At 37.5% G+C, this 15,854-nt stretch overlaps 1 protein-coding gene across 1 annotated transcript in view; it reads left to right on the forward strand.

The window, feature by feature from the left end:
* The window catches only part of NF1 (neurofibromin 1), a 200,939-nt gene that overhangs the window by 80,188 nt on the left and 104,897 nt on the right, over window positions 1-15,854 (forward strand). The window contains 2 exon segments of the mRNA XM_077749858.1: window positions 10,991-11,053; window positions 15,624-15,782. Coding sequence (XP_077605984.1) covers window positions 10,991-11,053; window positions 15,624-15,782 — 222 coding nt within the window.

The following is a 15,854-nucleotide window of genomic DNA, read 5'->3' on the forward strand; positions in this document are numbered from 1 at the left end:
CTATGCTTTTGATTTCTTAAAATAGAGCATGTTTGTGTCAGGTTTTCCTAGGACAAATTAATCTGTTTATTTTATGTAGAATGCTCCTTCTAAAACATATTGCATCATCATTCAGATCAAATTATCAGACTTTCGAGCACTAACACCCCAAGTAATGCCTCTGAGTTCAGATGTCCCCAGCCATCCCCTGCTTGTTGAGGAAATTAGGTGTGTGTTCTTTTTATGACTTCCACTGTGGTTTTGAATTGCATATGCACTTTCAGGGACGATTTAATGATTCCAGGGGAAATTAGTGCAACTCTCTGTTAGTTGGTTCAAACTGTGACTCTGGAAGAAAAACTAGTGGGTTTGGAGTTTGGGACAGGGGTGGGTATAGGGAAAAGAATTTATACAGCTACCAAAACCCATGCCTTTATGTCTTTTTCTTTGCAGAGTCATCCCCAGCCATTTGTTCTTTAGCGCAGGGCTTCAGTTGCTTAGAGACGTTAGCAAGATGAGTGAAATCACCATTTTTAAAAAGCTGTTTCAGGCTGCTGTGTGTGAATTATTCCCACATTGCTATTTATAAAGATGTTTCTGCTGTATCACTAAAAAAACTTTACAGTCAGAATACAATTAACAAAATGGCTGTAGTCCTTTCCTATCAGTAATTACTTTAAATACAAGTGGATTACGTTTTCCCAACTGAAAGGCATAGAGTGGCTGAATGGATTTAAAAAAAACCCCACAGGATCCTACAATATGTTGCCTATAAGAGACTCACGTTAGTCTTAAAGACACACATAGACTGAGAGTGAAGGGTTGGAAAAAGTCATTTTAAGCAAATGGTAATCCAAAACATAAAAAATTTTTTAAAAAAAGGGGGTAGCTATACTTATTTCAGACCAATTAGACTTTAAACTAAAAATGGTAAAAAGAAACAAAGAAGGTCAATATATAATGATAAAATGGGGTCTATACATCAAGAAGATATAATAGTTAGAAATATTTATGTGCCCAGCATTGGAGCACCTAAATAAATAAAGCAAAAACTAACAGACCTACGCGAAGAAATAAATAATATTAAAGTGATAGTTGAGGACTTTAATACCCCACTCTCAACAATGAATAGGTCATCCAGACAGAATAAGGCAACAGCAGATTTGAATAACACTTAAGTACCAAATGGACCTAACAGACATATATGGAGCATGCTGCATACTTTCTTCCAAAGCACACGTGGAACATGTTCTAGGATAGACCGTATGTTAGGCCACACAACAGGTCTTAATAGATTCAAGGAGATTCAAATCATACCAGGTATCTTCTCTGACCACAGTGGCATGAAATCAGAAATCAGTTACATGAGGAAAACTGGAAAATAAGTGAGCCCATGGAAATTAAACACTACCATGAACAACTAATGTTAAAAAAATTAAAGGAGAAATAAAAAAGGTTCTTGAAATAAATGAAAATGGAAACACAACAGACCAGAACATGTGGTATGTAGCAAAAGCAGTTCTACGAGGGAACTTCATACCAATAAATGCCTATGTTAAGAAGCAGGAAAGATCCCAAATAAGCAACCTAACTCTATGTCTTAAGGAATTAGAAGAAGAACAAATTGAGCTGCAAGTTAGCAAAAGAAAGGAAATAAAGATTACAGCAGAAATAAGTGACATAGAAATAAATATGGAAAAACCTCAGAAAAGATGAGCCATACTAAGACTTGATTCTTTGAAAAGATAAACAAAATTGACAAACCTTTAGCTAGACTCAGCAAGGAGAAGCGAGGAAGGGCCACATCAGGAAAAGTGAAAAAGGGGACATCGCAACTGATACCACAGAAATTCAAAGGATCATAAGAGGCTACTGTGAACAAACTTGACAACCTAGAAGAAATGGAAAAAGTCTTAGAAACATACAGCTTACCAAGACTGAATTAGGAAGAAATAGAAACTCTGAATAGACTAATGTCTAAATTCTCCCAACAAAGAAAAGCCCAGGACCAGTTGGCTTCTCTGGTGAATTTTACTGAACATTTACAGAACTGTTAACAACTGGTCCTTCTCAAACTCTTAGCAAAAATTGAAAAGGAAAGAGCACTCCAGACTCATTTTATGAGGCATTACCCTGATACCAAAACCAGAAAAGGACACTGCTAGAAAAGAAATGTCCATATCATTGATGAGTATAGATGCAGAAATTCTCAGTAAATTACTAGCAAACAGTTCAGCAGCATATTAAAATGATGGCACCATGATGACATGCGATTTGTCCTTGGGTGCAAGGATGGTTCAGCACATGCAAATCAATCAATGTGATGCATTACATTAATACAGTGGAAGAAAAGAGTCATATGATCATCTCAATAAATGCAGAAGAAGCGTTTGACAAAATGTAACATCCATTCACAATAAAAACTCTTAATGAGTTAGGCATAGAAAGAACGTATGTCAACATAATAAAGGCCATAAATGACAACCACACAGCTGACATATTCAGTGGTGGAAGGTTGAAAGCATTTCTTCTTCTTCTTTTTTTTTTTTTTAACTTATTTCTGAGAGAGAGAGAGAGAGAGAGAGAGAGAGAAAGAGGCAGCGTGAGCAGGGGAGGGTCAGAGAGAGAGGGAGATACAGAATCCGAAGCAGGCTCCAGCCTCTGAGCTGGCTGTCAGCACAGAACCTGATGCAGGGCTCGAACCTATGAACTGTGAGATCATGACCCGAGCTGAAGTCGGACGCTTAACCGACTGAGCCACGCAGGTGCCCCGAAAGTATTTCTTCTAAGATGAGGAACAAGACAAGGGTGTCCACTCTTGTCACTCCTATTCAGCCTAGTACTGGAAGTGCTAACTAGAGCAATCAGGCAAGAAAAATTAAAAGCCTTAGAACTGGAAAGGAAGAAGTAAAATTGCCTCTACTTGCAGATGACATTTTGTATATAGGAAATCCCAAAGACAACCAAAAAAATATACTGGTGAACTCAGTAGAGTTGCAGTATACGTAATTAACATACAAAAATCAGTGGCATTTCTATACAGTAACAATGAAATTTATGGAAAAAATCGATCCCACTTACAATGCATCAAAATAAGAAAGTACTTGGGAATAAATTGAACTAAGGATGTAAAAGATCTCTATGCTGGGAACTATAAACCATTGACGAAAAAAATTGAAGACACTGACAAATGGGAAAGTACCTTGTGTTCATGGATTGGAAGACTTAACAGTTTAGATATGAATAGTACTAAAACCCATCTATAGATTCAGTGCACTCTCTATCAAGTTTTCAGTGGCATTTTTTACAGGAAAGATAAAAGCTCTTAAAATTTCTATGGAAACACAAAACACACCCCTCCCCCTGCAATAAAGAACAGAGGCACCAAACTTCCTAATTTAAAGCTATAATCATCAAAATAGTAGCTACGGCATAAAAACAGACTGACCAGTGGAACAGAATCAAAAGCCCAGAAATAAACCCAAACATATACAGTCAACTAATTATGATAGGGGAGCTAAGAATACTCAGTGAAGAAAAGACCGTGTTTTCAATAAATGGTGATGGTGTTGATAGTTTCCTGTCTCACGTTCAGGTCCTTTATCCATTTTGAGTTTATTTTTGTGCATGGTGTGAGAAAATGATCTAGTTTCATTCTTCTGCATGTTGCTGTCCAATTCTCCCAACACCATCTGTTAAAAAGGCTGTCTTTTTTCCATTGGATATTCTTTCCTGATGTGGGGGGAGGGGGGGATGGGCATGGAGGAGGACACTTGTGGGGATGAGCACTGAGTGTTATGTGGAAACTAATTTGACAATAAACTATTAAAAAAAAATAAAAAAATAAATGGTGATGGGATAATCGAATATTCACACGTTAAAGAATGAAACTGGAACCTTGTCGTACACCCCTCACACATTAACTTGAAATGGATTAAAGATTTAAATGTAAGAGTTGAAACCATGAAGCTACTTAGAAGAAAACATAAGAATAAAGGTTCTTGGCATGGGTTTTGGTAATATTTTTTGAATATGCCACCTAAAGCACACCAAACTCAAAAATAAACAAATAGGACTACATCAAACTAGAAAGCTTCTGCACAAGCAAAATAAACCAGCCACAAAATGAAAAGATGACCTATGGAGTGGGAAAAAATACTTGCAAACCATATATCTAATAAGGGGTTAATATTAAAAAAATATATAAAGAATTTACACAATTTTCAATAGCAAAAAGAAACCTACCAAATTTAAAAATGAGTAGTTGATATCTTTGAATAGATATATAGACATTTCTCTAAAGAAGCTACATAAAAGGCCAAAAAGTGTATGAAAGGGTGTTCAACATCACTAGTCATTAGTGAAATGCAAATTAAAAAACCACAATGAGGTATCACCCCACACCTGTTAGAGTGGCCATCATCAAAAAGACTGGAATAACAAATGCTGGTGCGGATGGAGAAAAAAGGGAACCCTGCGCACTGTAGGTGCACTTGTAAGTTGTATAGCTACTATGGAAACTAGGATGGAGAACCCTCAAAAAATTAGAACTGCCACATCACCCAGCAATTCTACTTCTGGGAATATACCCAAAGGAAACAAAACATTAACTTGAAAAGGTATCTGCACCCCCATGTTCATAGCATTATTTATAGTAGCCAAGACATGGAAACAACTCAAATATCTATCAACAGGTGAATGGTTTAAAAGAACTGTGGATACATACAAAATGGAATATTATCCGGCCATACAAAATGAGGAAATCTTACCATTTGAGACAATACACATGGCCCTTGAAGGCTTTGTGCTAAGTAAAATGAGACAGAGACAGACAAATATACTGTATGATCTTGCTTGTATGTGAAATCTTGAGGAAAAAAAAACAACTAAACTCATGGAAAAAGAGATCAGACTTGTGGTGGAGGTTGGAGGCAGAGGAAGTTGGAGGAAAGAGGTCAAAACGTACAAATGTCCAGTACTCAGGAGGTACTAGGCTCTAATGTACAGCGCAATAACTATAGCTCACCCTGCTCTATGACAGATAGGAAAGTTGTTAAGAGAGTACATCCAGTGAGTTCTCATCACATTTTTTTTTATTATATCTATATGAAAAGATGGATGCTATCCGAACCTATTGTGGTGATTATTTTTACAATATATGTAAATCACGCGATGAGCCTCAAACTTCTTGTAGTGACATAGGTCAGTTATTTCTCAACACGGGTGGAAATAGAGCCCAAAAAGATCTTGTCGTCATATACATAGATGATAAAGTATACCTCGCATTAAACTTTCTTAATTTATCATTACTCTTACTTACTACCTTTTTAAAATAGCTCAAGGAGGCTTAGGAGAGCCCTACATAATTTTTTTCAGCTACTTAAATCTGAGACTAGAGGGTAGTTCAGTTATATTATGAAGCCTTATACAGTGAATAATATGTTGAGTTGGGCATTATTCAGGTTTTTCTTTAAATCTAATTCATTTATTCTTCTGTTTACTAAACTAGGCAGACAAGGAATGGTGAGCATATATTGAAAATAGTATGTGTCAACTTCTTGGCTGGCCTTAGTAGCAGTAAACTGGTTTCAGAGAGCAAATGGATTTCTGATGTGGCAGTGGCTTTGACTTGAAGTTGAAAGTGAGTGGTTACCCACTACCTGATGACATGACATTACTAGATTGTAGTAGAAATTCTTCATGTGGTTGGCATCCTAAAGGAAAAAAAAAGTTTTTGTGTCATCAGCAAACTTGGGAGTCCAATCGGAGACTGGTACGTGAGCCATACTGATAATTCTGAGACAGAGTCATGATTCTGATAAGGTAAAAGGAACAGGCCTTGGCACTCTGTACCTACTTAGGAAATATTTACTGAAGGAATACATCCTCCCATCCGTTCCACCCAAGTAGACAAGATTCTTGCCAGCTTTCATAAGAAGAGAGGAAAATAGTGAAAACAAATCAGAAAAAAGAACAAGGTGGTCACTTCTGCCTTATTAAATACCAAGTGTTGTGCTATTTAAAAGCACACCATAATTAAATATCCTGCATTTTAACAGATCTGAATTATTGTATTTAAGATGTCACGTAAATTTTTCTCCTTAAAAATACTATTTAAATGTTGTGTCAGCACATTGGTTGAAGTAAATTTCAGTAACGTTAAAGCTTGTTGGAATGTAGAGTGCTCTAGAGCAAAAGTGTGTATGTTATTTATAAATAAGATTTTTTTTAAATAAGTGACTGGTAACAGAGAATTTTACATTTACTACTTAAAAGAAAAGCTTTGATCTCAAGTTAGTTCATTGAGTCTCCTACAAAATGTAGTTTTCCCTTTAGTTTGCTCTTTTATTCTTATTCCTCTTTCCTCTGGCTTTTTCTTGCCCTTTTGACTTTGGCAGTAACATAATGGTACCTTTGTACTTTCGGGTTCTGCTCGGAAGGATAGTAGTCGATTGTTTCCTCTAGTAAACATGGCTCCTGCTTTGGGACTTACTTGGAAAATTTTGAAAGCTAAGTGAGGCTCTTGCTAGCTAATAAACTCTGAGCATTACTTCTTTTTTCTTGAGTTCATATTTTTGACCGTCAAGCCTTTTTTGAATCCTCCTTTAACCAGGTTTCTTATTTTGTATCTCTCCTTACTTAGTGGACTAGGTTAAGATTATATAAGAATAAGGGCACCTGGGTGGCTCAGTCGGTTAAGCGTCCGACTTCGGCTCAGGTCATGATCTCACGGTTTGTGGGTTCGAGCCCTGCATGGGGCTCTGTGCTGACAGTCAGCTCAGAGCCTGGAGCCTGTTTCAGATTCTGTGTCTCCCTCTCTCTGACCCTCCCCTGCTCATGCTGTCTCTATCTCTCTCTCAAAAATAAATAAAAACATTAAAATTTTTTTTAAAAAGGATTATATAAGAATAGCCAATTGTGAACATGTGTTAGATTATAATTAAGACATTTTTCCATGTATTTATTTCCACTTGTCCTCCTAATAGTTTTGGAATACAGGTTTTCCCAAAGTCGAGTGTTCCTGTGAAACCTTTTGTAAGCCTAAGCACTTACCATTAACTCATATGGACAATATTTTAACATTCTCAGACCCCAAAAATAGCCTACCACATCATACCAAATAACACAAAGAACCTAAAATAACATTAATATATAGTAAAAACAATAATATAAACACACAGCCTGTACAAATAATGTATGTACGGTGTACTTTGACGTTCCAAAATTGGGAAGACAGCACAGCAGAGGGCTTACAGGTGGTGATGGTGGTGTGTTAGGCTGGGGTGCTGGAGGTTGGGGTCGTGGGCGGTACAGGAGTATGGAGTACAGGGGAGAGAGGAAGAGGGGCATCTATTAACATCTCATCATTGTCTAAATCCATCAGCGCGAGCAGGTCACTAGCGTCTACGCCTTCTTCTATGTCTGCCTGCCTCGATGTCAAATGTCGAGGTCCATCGTCTGCCATGACTAATGTGGCTGGTGTGGAAGGCTTGAAATACAACAGTGTGCTCAACTGCTCAGCCTCTTGCATTTTTCTATACTACACTAACTTGTAGGCACTCAAAACATGCAAACCTGCCCTAAACCTACGTGCCCTTTCAAAATTAAAGTCATACTTTTCTGCAATCACTGCAGCACTGACCATTGTAGCAAAAATCTTAGTCAAAGGCTTCGTGTTCAGTTCCTGGATAACTGCACTTTCTGGTTGTGCACTGCTGCGTTCGGGTCAATTGGCGTTCTCTCTTGCGGTTGTGTCCGCTCTTCATCTGTCAGTTCTTGGTCGTGGAATGCCAAAGCCTTCAACATCATCTTCAGTTTCCACCAACTGATCCTCCTTAGCCAAAGCCAGTATTGCCATATTTATTATTGTTTTTTTGAAACCTTTAAAACTGTTGACTGCTTCAGGAGACCGTCTACTAAGCACCATTTCTCACCCAGACCATTAGCTTATCAAGAGTATCTCCAAGGTTGGCGAAGGCCAATTTTAAATGGTAGTCTTTCTGGATCCTTTGGAGTTGGCTTCTTGTCGGTGGCACTTACAGTGAAATGCATCACATTTTGCATCTAGTAAACTTTAATTCTGCCCGTTAGGCCTAGGACACATGGTTGTATCAACAACAACATATTCAACAGGAAGAACACAACTGCACTGTTATTGCCACACTCAGTAATGCCAGGTGGACGGCACGATTCTCAACAGTCAGAAGACGCCGATTATCAAGATTGTTTTCTCCACAGTATTGTCAACAAAACGACTAATGTATCCACTTATGAACTCAGAAAAAACTCACTTGGCTATTTCAACTACGTGGATGTGATTTAAACACAAGAAATGTACTCTTATCAGTGCTTTTAAGTGCCCTTGGATTGTCTGAATGGCATAGTAGTAGAGGCCTAAGGACAGCGTTACCAGTGGTGGTAATAGGAGCCGTTAAGGTGAATGTGTCCTTTGATGCCTTGTGACCTTTAGCCCTGCTTTTCTTCTCTTGAAATAAATGGCTTGCTTGGCAATTTTTTCCAGTACTAAATTGCAGTTAAACACTTGCTTATATGAATAACCACCTGCTATAATTATTTTCTTCAGTTCTTCTGGGAACTTTTCAGCAGCTTCAGTATCAGCCAAAACACTCTCTCCAGTAATCTTTAAGCTATGAAGCCGTCCTTGCCTCAAAACCGATCTAACCACCTGTGACCACCCTTAAATTCTGCTTTTGCAACACTTTGATCATCATTGTCCAGCACTTTCTGTTTCAGCTTACTAAAACACTGATTTCTCCTCAAGTGTAAGATACTCTAATGGAACCTTTCCTTTGTTCACCCATCAGTCCACTCAAGCAGTAGACTTCCCATCGCATCCGGCACTGGATGCTGAAAGAGACCACTTTGCTATTGGCAGAACCAATGGTAACCTCAGCAACTTTCAGAAGCCTCTCTCTCCATGAGTTAATAGTATGAATGGGGGACGCAGGCAAGCCGAGTGCACATGCAGTATCTTTTTCATTCACCACAATTGAAATGCCTAATTCCGTCCAGTTTTATGGTAAGCGTGACACCCTTGTGAACTCAGGCTTTTCTGATACCTTAGGACACATTCTGCTAATGGATGCACAAAATGAGTTGAGATAAAGCACAGATGCTCATAGACAAGTTCAAAGCTGTGATGACTTGATGCTGAGATGCGGAGTATAGCTCCTGGGGAAGGAGCTTGGCGGTGGCCAACTCGCTGCTTGGGGTGTGAGCTTTGTCTGTAGTGGCTCGCTGAAAAACAAATGCTGATTGTAATACTCGTTTTTTGCTTTTTTCCTCATAAAAACAAAAATGCTCTTTGGATTACTTTTAGTTAGCAAAAATAGGTACTAATGTAAGTCTTTTGTGAAAGCAAACTTTCTAAAAGCAGGGGATACCTTTAATGAGAAAATAATTCCCAGTGTGGATAGTCTCTTAAGTTTTAGTGAGAGAATTTTGAGAAAGCTATATATTATATTCTAAGTAAATGTCATCTTTTCCCAGTAAATCTGCTTCTCTGAAGTAGTTTACACCAATTTTTTAAATGTTTTTTATTTATTTTTGAGAGCGAACAAGGGTACGAGGGGGGGAGGGGCAGAGAGGGGCCATAGGATCCAAAGCAGGCTCCGTGCTGATAGCAGAGAGCCCAATGTGGGGTTCGAACCCATGAACCCCGAGATCATGACCTGAGCCGAAGTCGGACACTCAACCAACTGAGCTACCCAGGCACCCCTACGCCAGCTTTTTAAAGGCTATAAATAATAATTATACACCATAATTGAAAAAAGTTACATAAAAATGCATTTTAGTGATCTATTTGGTTACTAGTACCTTAGTATATATTCTAAAGTTTGAACCAGAGCTCCATGAGAAAAGGACTATGTCATTTTGTTTTACTGCTGTTTTCTGATGCCTGGAATGGTATTTGGCATGTTAGATGCACAATAACTACTTGGATGGATGGACGGACGGATGGATGGCTGAACAAATGTCAAACTAACTTTAAGGTTATGGTGTTGAATGCACTGAATTCCTAGAATAAAAATGCCATGTATGGTGGATCTCATGTGGTTTTAAAGATATTTTTAAAAATTGCCGTGCCTCGCCTATTCTAACCAGGAGTCTTAATTTTAAAAGACCTCTTTGGCTTAGAAGGAACTCTAAGAGATGAAGCCAGTATGTCCGTGGGTTTTGATTTGTTTTGTTTCCTTCTTGGTATTTTGTTTTTTGATACATTCTGATAGTCAAATATGTGAAAAGTTTTAAGCAGCTTATAAGTTTTATTCTATAATTTTCTCTGCAGTTTCTTCACTTTAATATTAATGCTTATTTCTAGTTGAGCTGATAACATTCTTCTTCCAAATGTTGCAGAGCTTTTAACCTCCTCTGATTAGAACTTTTTCAGGAAGTAGCCTGCCAACAGAAAACTATGTGAAACTTTAAGAGTGACAGATTTTTAATTGAGAATCTCTACAGTGAATTTTCCCCTCATATTTAGTCATTTAATGTTTATTTTTTAAATCTTTAGGTCTAAATTAAATGCCAGCTATTGAAAAAAGAGCTTTAAGTCAATTGAAGGATACACAGAGAAGCATTTTTCAAGAAAAAAATTATGTAGACACATAGAAGTGTTTTCAGTGCATGATCTACTTGTAATGAACATTTTATACGAAATTTATCAAAAGCTAGGAATGACCTGAAATGTAAATATGAAATGTCCTCACATCTACTTGGGGAGAGCTTTTCTGTGATTGATAGCCAGAAATAGTAGACATGATTGTCTCCACATTTCTTGCTGTTTATTTAGTGCTTTGGCTTAAAGATGTGATAAAAATTCAAGTCCCAAAATTAAAATTCATCCCTCGAAATTCAGCTGAGCTCTAATTTTGTGTTGATTCCATTTGTGTTACATTTGATCACGTAATTTTATGTACAAGCCAACATTGTTTCCGTCGCTGTATGTAGTTGGTGCTGTGACTTGTTTGTGCTCATCTCTGTCCTGTAGGCAACTTGCCACTCCCTACTGAATAAAGCTACAGCAAAAGAAAAAAAGGAAAACAAAAAATCCGTAAGTTCGGAGAACTTTTTACTAGCTGTTTCTTTCCAAGCAAAACAAAAATCTTTTGCTGTTTGTTAAGAACATCTTCACTTCAGCCTATTTGACCTTCACTGTAAAATCATTCTACTAATTCTGGCACAAAATAGCTTTCATTTCAATTAACCCTGGAATTAAGTTACATTGAAACATTCTCTGTGTTCCTTTGGTTTGATTTATCCCAAAGGCGTTTTGGGGGCATTCGTTGCATTGGATATCTCTGGCCTAATTTCATTATTGTCATTTAAAAAATTATAAGTGAACGCAAAAGAAACTTAATTTCAAGGCCTTAGGAAATGCTGACTCTCTCCATTCTTGCTTCTTGTTGCAGGTAATGTGAATGGTTTCTTTTCCTAGAGGTGAAAGTTTTTCTTCATTGTTAGAAATATATGGAGGGAAAGTGTCACTTTCTAAATCTTACCTGAAAGTTGCAAAGTTTCACTTTTTTACTTACGTTTTTACCTAGAGAGGCTGAGCCAGAATTTAGATATTTGTGCTTACATTATAAAAATTCTAATGAGAAACTTTTACCTTAGAGAAAGTCCTGTTAGCCTGTTGGGACTGAGAGTGTAGTCCTTTTGAAATAAAGGAAAACTCAGTGAGTCCGTACGTGTGTAGAAGCACCTCATTTTGCAAACATGGTTAAGAATATACTGCCTGTTTCTATGAACTTGTCCTAATTTAAAGGAAGAAAATTAGAGTAGTCATAATTTCATTTTCTTCCCATGAGTGGAATTTGGTCCAAATTCATTCATTTTAAATTTGTCAGTGTCTGTCACTATGACTTACCAGGCTGAGTATTATCTTTGTTCGTATAATGCAAATGATTTTAGAGAAAGATGTAAAAACAACAAAAAAATGTAGTTTAGGAGTCATGTAGGCAATTACATATGAAGGTAAAATTTAGAATATAGTATTCATTTGGTTTCATCTTTCATTCCTTGTCTAAGCTTTACAAATAGTAAGTTTCTGTTTGAAATTCAGACCTAGATTAAAATTTAGACACCTATGCTCATGTACATTAGAGATTTTGAGTATGTTAAGTGGGTTGGGTCAGCTGTGAGGAAATGGGTTGGATGGCTGTCTTGCTTAATAAAAACATTTCTTTCTAATGCTTCTAATTCTCAGCATATGTGAGTTTAACATGTATACGCCATCACTGTTGAAATTAATTTACTGTTTCTAACCCCCGCTCAGTGTTTTACTAATGGCATTGTGTAGTGTATCACATAAATTAAAATTCTGGCTTTCTGTGTTTCTCTAGAGCATGTGTTCTAGCCTTCCTAACGTTGCTTTATTTATTAAGATTTTATCTAAAATTGTTCCTTGAAATGTTGTTTTCTGCTAGTGTTATTTTCAGATTTTTTTTTTTAAGTTTCTGGGTAACACTGAGTTTTGGAATGTATTTCTCAGCACAGGTGATATGAGGTCCTCATGGAAACAAAGGGAAGCTAATGGGTAATTTGAGGTATTTTGGGACACATTCCAAAGTATGAAGACAATATAGTCATCAGGAATTTAAAATGTCAGTTTTTGGAGTTGCTGGCTTAAGAATCTAAATATGTTTTCTTTAAAAAGCAAGCTAACTCTCGGAGTATATGGATAATGGGTTGGAATATGTAAAATATAGAGTGAAGGTTCTGGCTTCTGGTATATTAGCTGTGTAGTCATATTACAGATAATTCCACTTATTACGCTCCAACGTATAATGTCTAATCAGATCTCTTTCTAGAAGTTAATTGTCTGCCTAACTCCGGGAATCAATCATGTATAGGTGGTGATCCTCTTGCTGATGTAAAGTTAATGACTGCATTTATTTGTACCATGTTGTTCAGATTTTACTCAAGGGAGTAAAGAGGACATTTGACTGAAAACTGGTTTCAGAGTACAGACTAGCCCAACTTTGACCTTTTTATGCAGAATGTGTTTGGGATCTAAATTGGATTTTTATAGATTAAAAAAAAAAAAACACTTGACTATGTATATATTATGAGGTAATATTACATTGGTGTTCGTTAGTGGTGAGAGAAAAAGAACTATTTTTATCAGTTGTCTCATGAAACTCGCTATATAGCACTTTGATTGATATTGATTACATCAATATTGGGTTTAAGTTCCAAAAATATACTGATACTATCATCACTGAGATGCATAATTTTATGATACCGGAAACAACATGTGTTCCTGAGGTGTAGGTACTTTGAGTTTTGACAAGAATTAATTTTGAAGATGTGGAGGATAGTGAAAACATAGTACTTTGCAGAAGTTTGACAGTCTTCTCCCTTTGGGAAATAATTCACCCAGATTTTCATTACATTATGAGATTAATAGTATTAAGTATAAGCCAGATATAAATGTGAGTCACACCTGAAACCTTTTTTGTTCTAGACAAAACTAGTAAGTAGCCACTTTCAAAAATGTGCATACAAGTTACTGGTTTTTATGAGATGTCTTCACAACAGGTTAGTATTTTATAAATTAATTGGTTCTTTGGAAACCGAAAATTATGGCTTTTAGTTTTTAAAAAACTGTCTTATGATTTTAACCTTAATGGATGAATGTGAATGCATGTTTATTCCTTTAAAACAACCTATTTAAAATTAAATACAAAGCAGTTTTTAGTCCTCTTCTTCCTACCTCTTTACAAGCTTGAAAATTTTGTAGCTTTGTTGATAAATTTCTTCCGTTTTAAGATTCAAATTGGGGAATTCTAAAAGAACCACTCCGTAGCAATGGTGGTCCCTGAACATTGTGAGATCGTATGAAAAATTTCGTCTGTTGAGTGTGTACATCCATTTGTCTGTTCGTGTTCCCCTAAAGGTTAAGTACTGTACTAGAATCGTAAAAGTACTTGAATTTTCTTCTCAATTCTATTTCTAAAACTGTATTTCGGCTAAGAATAACTCTCAAGCAGTGTTTGGGTTTTAAAACTATTCTAGTAAGGCTGCTGTACTTAGTCATCTGCACCAGCTTCCTGTCCCTGGAGTGCAGCGAGCTTGTCCTTCACGAGGTAGCGCCCACAGCACTCGCTGTCACACAGGAAAGCCCCCTGACCACGTGGTGTAACTGAAGGTGAGAATATGTTAGTTACAGCTCCTGTGTGTTAGCGCCGTTGGAGAGGGTGCTCTTCGGCTTGAAAGCCTGAATCGTCTGAAATCTTAACTGTGTACTAATTTCCTGTCAGATAGGGCAGAAAGTGAATTAGAGCTTTTAGGCAGTGAATAAGAAGACATTTAAAATGTATGCCACACGAAGCACTCAAGGGATAGAAGGAAGTGAAATCATCCTTACTCTTCCCAGAGCTAATCTGGAGTCCGTGAGCCACGTGAATTCATGACAAGGAGCCATTAAGGCATTGCAAAGGAAACTAGAGTTCTGTGAGATTCTGCCCAGAAAGCCCATTTTGTTATCGTCCCTCCCCGTGCTCTGGAGCATAGGCGTGTCCCTGGCGTCCTGGCACATTGACTGCAGTGCCGCGTGCGGCTCGGCTGTTGAGCTCACCGCTGCCCTGTGCGCCCGATGTGCGCTGAGCCAGCGCGGTCGTGGAGGTGAACGCATCATACCAGCAGTCTTTACAGATAAGTGTGTGTGTGTATTATCTGTAAAAATGTGTAAATTAGAGAATCCTGTCTTTTTCCTGTGTTAAAACAGTAACTGCAAAGAGACGGGACCCAAGCCAGTTCCATAACACTTTTCCCAACCTAACGCACCTACTCCTTTACCTTCAAGGTAGAATGTTTTATAAAGAGAGAAAAATCCATTTTAAATATTGGGCTCACACTGTTTTTCAGGGTGAACAACTATTTCTCGGTCCCTTACGTTTTTTTGTTTGACAGAATTGCACCTTGAGGCACGCACACGGGTCTCTTTTCTGCTGGTGGGCTCCCTGTTTCCTTTAGGTCCCCGAGAAGTCCTGTTCCTTCATGATTTAAATAATAGGTCCCTGTCTTAAAAAGCATTCCGAGGAAGAAACGGAACTGGCATTGTTACTTGTAAGTAAGTGCTTTCTCTTGATAGGAATCTAAATAAACTAACCTTTGTTTGTGTACGGCAAGCATTCTGTTCAAGGCACTCGGTTGTCCCAGGAAACAACAAAATGTAAGTATTTACACTCAGATACGGGATGTTTCGGGGTCTGCTGTTGAAAACTTAGCTTCGCCTTGTAAGAGCGCACCACACTCTCATGTCTGTTGATCTTAGTAAAGTATGGTAATCTGTGTGTGAAAATTTGTTTGTGCTTTAGTTACTTATCAAACTTGCAGTGTGAAAAACATTGATAAGTGTAAGATCTTTTTTCAGGTCTCTTCTCCACCACTCATTCATGAAGTTTTTCTTTTTGTTGTGCTGTAAAAGGGTGGAGGGCAAGAATTGAGGATAAACTTTATTTACTGATGTTTGGGGAGTAGGAAAAAGCAGAAATGTGTTGCTTACAAGGGTTGATCTGTTCAGAGTTTTTGTGCCAAAGCCTGACCCTCAAGCTCTTTCTTCCCGTTTCCTTTTTAAACTCAAACCATATACTCAGTTCTCAACTCCTTATTTTTAGGTTGTTAGCCAGCGTTTCCCTCAGAACAGCATCGGTGCGGTGGGAAGTGCCATGTTCCTCAGATTTATCAATCCTGCCATTGTCTCACCGTATGAAGCAGGGATTTTAGATAAAAAGCCGCCACCTAGAATTGAAAGGGGCTTGAAGTTAATGTCAAAGGTGAAGAATTATTTTGATAATCTATTTTAAATTTCCCTTCTGACTAAATTTTCAGTTTTCCATATTTTCTGT

This window comes from Crocuta crocuta, unplaced genomic scaffold (assembly GCF_008692635.1).
Source record: "Crocuta crocuta isolate KB4526 unplaced genomic scaffold, BGI_CrCroc_1.0 scaffold149, whole genome shotgun sequence".
Lineage (NCBI taxonomy): Eukaryota > Metazoa > Chordata > Mammalia > Carnivora > Hyaenidae > Crocuta > Crocuta crocuta.